At 38.1% G+C, this 8,107-nt stretch overlaps 1 protein-coding gene across 1 annotated transcript in view; it reads left to right on the forward strand.

The window, feature by feature from the left end:
* Positions 1 to 8,107, forward strand: part of LOC106517943 (major facilitator superfamily domain-containing protein 12) — a gene marked incomplete at its 3' end in the record, with an annotated part of 21,260 nt that overhangs the window by 2,030 nt on the left and 11,123 nt on the right. The window contains 3 exon segments of the mRNA XM_014008996.1: positions 4,216 to 4,335; positions 7,102 to 7,312; positions 7,392 to 7,521. Of these exon segments, the coding sequence (XP_013864450.1) occupies positions 4,216 to 4,335; positions 7,102 to 7,312; positions 7,392 to 7,521 (461 nt within the window).

Below are 8,107 nucleotides of genomic sequence, written 5' to 3' on the forward strand. Positions count from 1 at the left end.
ATACTGTCTATATTTATATGTATATACCACATATATCTTCTGGCTACATAAGACTGATATGCTGCTGGAGTGTTACATGACGTGTTGTGCAGCTGTGAAGGCACAGTTTACCTTTACAGTATTTCTTTTAATAACAGTCTGAATGAAAACAAGCAAAAATCAACTATACATAACGACTTTCTACTTCTTGCCCTTTTTAAAAAAATGTAAAGAGTAGAAAGTACAGAAAACTGTGTGAAAATGTAATGAGTAGAAGTAAAATGTAGGCTGAAAAATAATTACTCAAGTACAGATAACAAAAATTTATACTTAAGTACAGTAACAAAGTATTTGTACCTAGTTACTTTACAAATCTGTTTTTTTACATTATTTATCTGGTGTGTCAGTGGTTTCCAAGAGTTTCACGTTCTGACTCCAAAAATATGACTTTCAGATATTTGTGACTAGGCAATTTATCACAATTTGTTTGTAAGACAATACAATATTTCTTGTTATCACAAAGTCTGTCAAGACACAATTTTGATATAATTCACAAGTCTACAATCATGAGATGTGGTCATATGCTCATCTATCATAAATGATTGTGTTGAATGGGCATGTGATATTTTTTTTTCTTTTTGCCCCACTCAATTCAATCATTAATTATTTAATCAATATTTTGATGTGGAACGACGTGTTGTTACACCCCTACTTGTGACCTCAACTATTGCTTGCTAAAATACAAAAAAATTAAAGATAAGCCAATGGAACGAGACTGTAACAACCATTTCACTATAAAAATAAATGATAACTTCTGTTTTATAATGATACTGACATGATCTGCAATCTTTTTTACGTTTGTTTTCATTTTACCGTTGTTTATCCAATCAAATCCCGTTGAGATCTCAGATCTCGTTTTCAAGGGAGGCCTGGGCCTGAAGGCATCCTATTGTACGTGTTTAGTCTGTGGGAGGAAACCCACTCAACCACAAGGAGAACATGCAAACTCCACACAGAAAGACTCCAGGTCCGAACCAGGGATCCAACCCAGGACCTTCTTGCTATGAGGCATCAGTGCTAACCACTGATCCATCATGCTGCCAAGTTTATATTCACAGATATCATACCCAAATCCTTTACGTTTAGAAACTTTTTACTTTTTAACTGATCAGTTTAAATTTAAATAAACAAGTCATTTAAATCCCAAGTAAGAATTTCAATATACAGTTGAAGTTTACATTTTTGTGCCCTACTTCATCACAAGTAGACAGTAAAATGTACACAGAACCAAATGCTGTATGTAATTACAAACCTTGTGTGTAAAATTTTACCTCTAAGAACATAGTGTACCGTAGTTTGCCAACTGAACACACTCGTAAATGTTGTATGGGAGTGGATGAGTACTTGACATGCACAGATTGTGTAGTTTAGCACTTTGAGTATCCTAGTTTGTTAGAAATGTGCTATATAAGTACAGTTATTGTATCATTTATTGGTCTGAGTGGTGTTCAGTGTTGAAACTTGAAAAGTGAGGTTAACTTTGACCGCCACAGGAAACCAAACGTAACGTTTTTCACAAAATTATAATATCCAAAAACAGAATAAAAATCAGATTATATTTAAACATTTATTCTCTTAATTATACAGTGGGGAGAACAAGTATTTGATACACTGTTGATTTTTCAGGTTTTCCCACTTGCAAAGCTTGTAGAAGACTGTAATTTTTATCATAGGTACTCTTCAACTGTGAGTGATGGGATCTAAAACAAAAATCCAGAAAAATACAATGTATGATTTTTAAATAATTAATTTCCATTTTATTGTGTGAAATAAGTGTTTGATACACCAGAAAAATGAAACTTAATATTTGGTACAGAAACCTTTGTTTGTAATTGCAGAGATCAGACGTTTCCTGTAGTTCTTGACCAGGTTTGCACACACTGCAGCAGGGATTTTGGCCCACTCCTCCATWCAGATCTCCTCCAGAGCCTTCAGGTTTCGGGGCTGTCGCTGGGCCACACGGACTTTAAGCTCCCTCCAAAGATTTTCTATTGGATTCAGGTCTGGAGACTGGCTAGGCCACTCCAGGACCTTAAGATGTTTCCTACGGAGCCACTCTTTAGTTGCCCTGGCTGTGTGTTTTGGGTCGTTATCATGCTGGAAGACCCAGCCACGACCCATCTTCAGTGCTCTTACTGAGGGAAGGAGGTTGTTGGCCAAAATCTCACGATACATGGCCCCATCCATCCTTCCCACAATATGGTGCAGTCGTCCTGTCCCCTTTGCAGAAAAGCATCCCCAAAGAATGATGTTTCCACCGCCATGCTTCACGGTTGGGATGGTGTTCTTGGGGTTGTACTCATCATTCTTCTTCCTCCAAACATGACGAGTGGAGTTTAAACCAAAAAGTTCTATTTTTGTCTCATCAGACCACATGACCTTCTCCCATTCCTCCTCTGGATCATTCAGATGGTCATTTGCAAACATCAGACGGGCTTTGACATGCGTTGGCTTGAGGAAGGGCACCTTGCGTGCACTGCAGGATTTTAATCCTTGACGGCGTAGAGTGTTACTGATTGTTTTCTTTGAGACTGTGGTCCCAGCTCTATTCAGGTCATTGACCAGGTCCTGCCGTGTAGTTCTGGGCTCATTCCTCACCTTCCTCAAGATCAATGATGCTCCACGAGGTCAGATCTTGCATGGCGCCCCAGACCGAGGGAGATTTTCCGTTATTTTGTATTTCTTCCATTTTCTAATAATTGCACCAACTGTTGTTGCCTTCTCACCAAGCTGCTTGCCTATTGTCCTGTAGCCCATCCCAGCCTTGTGCAGGTCTACAATTTTATCCCTGATGTCCTTACACAGCTCTCTGGTCTTGGGCATTGTGGAGATGCTGGAGTCTGATTGAGTGTGTGGACAGGTGTCTTTTATACAGGTAACCAGTTCAAACAGGTGCAGTTAATACAGGTAATGAGTGGAGAACAGGAGGGCTTCTTAAAGAAGAACTAACATGTCTGTGAGAGCCAAAATTCTTACTGGTTGATAGATGATCAAATACTTATTTCACATAATAAAATGGAATTTAATTATTTAAAAATCATACATTGTATTTTTCTGGATTTTTGTTTTAGATTCCATCACTCACAGTTGAAGAGTACATATGATAAAAAATTACAGTCATATACAAGCTTTGCAAGTGGGAAAACCTGAAAAATCAACAGTGTATCAAATACTTGATCTCCCCACTGTAACTGGTAAAAAGCCATGTAAAGTGGAAAATAAATAAATTCTAACCAAAACTTCAAACAAATAAATAGAACTAATGTACACACTGAAATCTTTAATTGGTCAGGGTTAAAACTGCAGTAAAACATAAACGATTTGTTAAAAAATATGTTAGAACATTAAAAATACATTTATAAAACATAAATACTCATTGAAATTCCAACAAAATGAACACCTTTACAAAATGTAAGGAGTAATAAATGAAATCCTTCAGCGTAATTTAAGGAACGTAATTTGACAAATCTAAATGAAAAAAAAGTAATTATATTGTTGTAATGAGAAACTTCATTGCAGCCCCGACACTTTCTTTTTCTAAAAATGTATGCTTCTTGTAATGTCAGTTCTCATTAAATTGTGGGTCCACTTGCTTTTTAGAAGCAAAATAAGCCAAACTGTTGTCAGATAAAGTTTGGCTTCCAGCATCATGGTTTTGAAATATGTGGTGAAAGTTCCTGTTTAACTGGGACTTAAGGAGTTCAAAAGTCTCTGTCAACCTCTGCAGACTCTCTGCTCAGACCAGACAGATGTGAGGACTATGGAGCAGTTCTTTGTTTAATCATTTGTAATGTTTGCTGTGTTGGCCAGTCTCTCTCTCTCTTTTTCTCTCATGTTTTTATTTTGTGTTTGGATTGCTTGCATGGTATTATGTTACTGTATTTTTATTTTGCTGTGCAGCTCTTTGGTTGCATTGGGGTGTTTAAAGTGCCATATAAAGGACGTTTTCATTGATTTGATTTGATTGAAAATATGGATTCACGAGATGCATTCTGTTTTTATTGAAACAACTTCCCAAGTTTTTCTGAATTGGGGTTATATGTGAATTTAAAGATAAAACATTAGTATGGTCCAGAAACCCAACCTGATTTATTATTCTCTAAATGCAGTCAAATTTAATCTACTTTATTTTTGTTTGTTGTTGAATTCTGAATATGTGTGTGTGTGTTGTTGCAGGTGTGTTGTTGCTGGTTGGGCAGATAGCCGATGCTCTTTGTACACCTCTTATTGGGTATGAGTCGGATCAAACTTCTGGATGTGGAAACTATGGCAAGAGGAAAACCTGGCATTTAGTGGGTAAGTCCTATTATGCAGCATGCTTTCAAAGCTCCTTAGAGAAACTGGTAATGAAATAAGCACAAAGCTTTTCATGGCCCAGAATTTATATCTAGATCCCAAAACTGCATGATACCAGTTTAGGAAATACTGGTGAACTGAGATATGAAACATTTAAATGACTGCATTTAAAATATTTGCTACAATTGTGCCATGTTTTTAATATGCAAAGTCTAAAAGCATTACTTAAATTTCAGTGTGTTGAAATTACCAGTATGATTATACTTTGTTAATGGTAAATAGTGCTGAATATACTTATTATGGTATAATACAGAATAAATTCTTGAAAAAGACCAAAAACAGTATCTTGATATGCCATACCTGTGATGGATTCTCTTTGCAAAGGAGAAATGCCCCCAACACAGATTTACACAAATTTCTGAACAATATTTAAAGGAAGGTGGTTTATTGTGTACATAGAAAAAGTCTTAGACCTTTGAGTTCAGCTCATGAAAAATGGGAGCAAAAACAAACGTGCTGCATTTATATTTTTGTTCAGTGTATTTCTTGAAACAAACTACAATTTTGACCCAAATTGGTCTCAAAATATATTGATATGTACCAAAGACCATATAGTGACAAAAGAAGTGCATCATATTTTATAATTAGAATAGTTCCTGGAGGAACTATGAGGGCTGGCCACATGTCATGAAGTAGAAATAAAGATTTGATTTTACTGTTTATTTGAGATCACTGTGATCTACTACCATCCCAAGTTTGAGCCAAATATGTCTAAAGATGGCTGAATTGCTGTCAATTTTGCATTTTAGCTATGGTGGCCATCTTGGATTTTTGATTTTGCTTCAGTATGTGATGGATGGTTCTTAGCTACCACCACACCAAATTTTAGCCCAAAATGTTTTAAAATGTTATTGCAGTTTCAAATTAGTTCTGGAGGGCATCTTAATTTTTTTTTCAATTTCAATTCAGTTTATTTATTTAGCTCCAAGTCACACCATACGTTGTCTCAGGACACTGTACATAAAAAGAACAATCTAAAGAAGAAACCAGCAGATTGCGTTGAATCACTTCATCACAGTCTCCCATCCTGAGCAAACGATGGAGAGGAAAAACTCCCTGCTAATCAGGAAGAAACCTCCAGCAGAACCAGGCTCAGGACAGGAGACCATCTGCCTCGACCAGCTGGTTGAGGGACAGGAAAGAGACACAGACAAACACAGAAGAACTGGTCCAGGACTGGTCCAGGTGCACCTTCTTCTGGAAGACAAAGAAAAAACATGATAGAAATAATTACAATAAACATGTAGAGAAGAGAGACTAAAGACAACAGCAGAGTGAGGAAATGTGCTCAGTTTGTGCTCCAGCAGGCTAAGTCTATAGCAGCAGAAATGAAGAATAATTCAGGAAACCTAAGTCTAACTATAGGATTTATCAAAAAGGTAAGTCTTCAGTCTAATCTTAAAAGTAGAGTGTCAGCCTCACAGACAGAAACTGGAAGTTGGTTCCACAAGAGAGGAGCTTGATAACTGAAAGCTCTGCCTCCCATTCTACTTTTAGAAACTCTAGCCTGAGCTTTTTGACTACCTTGATGACCTCTGCCATGAGACATACATCCAGGGGCTTTGTGAGTATTTCCACACCCACCTGATGCCTCTCTCCCTGGGCAACTTGGGAGTACGAGAGAATCCAGCCCCTCTCTAGGAGTTACTTCCGTTGCTATGCCAAATTATTTGCAAAATCCAAGCATTTAGCTTGTAAAAAGCCTATAATTGCATCAACAATCTCTGCAGCATCTGCCTTTGAAAGTTCTGTTAGCTCCAGATAAGTGCTGACAAATCGCATGAGTTGTTTTTTTTTTATTATCGTTACTCAACCCATAATGTAAAGTAACGTCTTTACGATGATGTCTGTTGTTTTGTCTTATTAAAGCGAGTATAGAGAGTCGCTGATGTCCTCTACAAAGTTCTTGAAAGCCAAAACAAATTTAATCACAGTCGTAGACATGGTTCTGTGCTCCTGAAAGGTTCCAATCTCACCCTGCAGAATGTCAGACAAGTCATCTGTTGCACTAACTGCAGTGTGCCAAGCTATGTGTGTTGCACTGCGGAGCTTTCTGGTCGTTACAAGTCCAGGTGCTAACATTACTCACTGATGCTGCCATAAAACCCTTTATCATGGGAAGACACTCTGTGTTTCTTTGTTTGGGAGTGGTCCTTGAGGTCTTTCAGGTGGGCCTGTATGTTTGCATTACAAATTTTGCGGTGAGTCTTACTTTCATCATTTACATTACGGTATGGCAAATGCTGCTACAGGAGATGTTTTTGTCAGCCATGTCTCTGACAAGTGGATGTAATCCAAGTTTGATGCCTAATTTGCACTAGATGCAGTTCCGCTCCGGTGTGGTGTGTAGTTCGCCACCGTTAGGCGTGCAAACGAACTACGCACCGCCCTGGAGTGCAGCCGCATCTAGTGTAAATTAGGGGGGCGTCCGTGAAAAACTTTTTCTACTTGGTCAGTTTTTGAGGTGATGCTGCTAATATTTGAATTCTCCCCAAGCAGTCCTTTTAGTTTTGATTTAGTATCTCAGAATACCTTAGCATGAATAAGTGTATGGAAAAGTGACCAATCATATTTCTGTTGCTTTGGCTGTATTAATTGTTTTTTTTTTTCTGCTGTAATCTGCCACACTACTTGTTGTGCTAAGTTTATTTTCTGAAGATAAGGGCTAACCTTGTATTTGTTGTTGTCTTTATGTGTTCAATGCAGGTACACTAAGCGTGGTGCTGTCATTTGCCTTCATATTTAACCAGTGCCTGGGCTGCAATGTCCACACTCCTCAGTGGGCCAGTTTGACCTACTTTGCCCCGTTTATCATCATCTTTCAGTTTGGCTGGGCTGCCACACAAATCTCCCACTTGTCTCTTATTCCAGAGCTAGTCACCTGTGAGCATGCTAAAGTGGAGCTGACTGCATACAGGTAACTCAAATAAAATACTGACCACACAGCAGCGCCACTAACCGGTCTTAAATATGGACTTTCTCTTGTGTGTGACCAGGTATGCATTCACAGTCATAGCCAACATTGTAGTGTATGGACTGGCCTATCTGCTGTTTGGCGTTCAGGCTGGAAAGGACAACGACCCTCTGAGTGATACACTCGGCCCAGCAGATATTCCAGTCTTCAGGGTGAGAACTGTTCTTGTACTTCTGAGTGTATTCAGGGCTTGTAGATGGATGATTTTAAAACAAAAAAAGTCAAAAGCTCATGTATTTTTTAGAAGTTCCAGTATTGGACAAGGCTCCAAGTGCTGTCAACTCGAGTGTCTAAAACATCTTCAAATGTTTGTGCTGGTCCACAGTTGCAGTTCTGTCATTTTCTGTCAACAGAAAATTAAAAAGTACAGCTGTACTTTGATACCTGCAGTGAGATTTCCTTATGGCAGAAAACATCTGAGGCTAAAATCTAGGTCTAAAAATCAATCGGATTAAAAACAAAAACTAGAAAATTCATGCAAAAATGTTGAAGGTCCCTATACAGCTTCTGTCCAAAACTCCAACAAAACGTTGAAATAATCGAACTTCAAATAAAATACCCTTGTTTTGATGTATAAATTTCAGAAGAAGTGTAAGCACAACCAAGATTTATTGAAATGTCAAAGCTGGTGCTAGTGACTCATTTAGGTTCAACATGGGTATTCACGAACTGAGTGTCTGGTTTAAGTGCAGAATCGACCCAGAGCACAGGCAGAGTTCAGGCGCAGAAAAACAAAGT

The sequence above is a fragment of the Austrofundulus limnaeus genome, unplaced genomic scaffold (genome assembly GCF_001266775.1).
Source record: "Austrofundulus limnaeus strain Quisiro unplaced genomic scaffold, Austrofundulus_limnaeus-1.0 Scaffold54, whole genome shotgun sequence".
NCBI classification, from domain to species: Eukaryota; Metazoa; Chordata; class Actinopteri; order Cyprinodontiformes; family Rivulidae; genus Austrofundulus; species Austrofundulus limnaeus.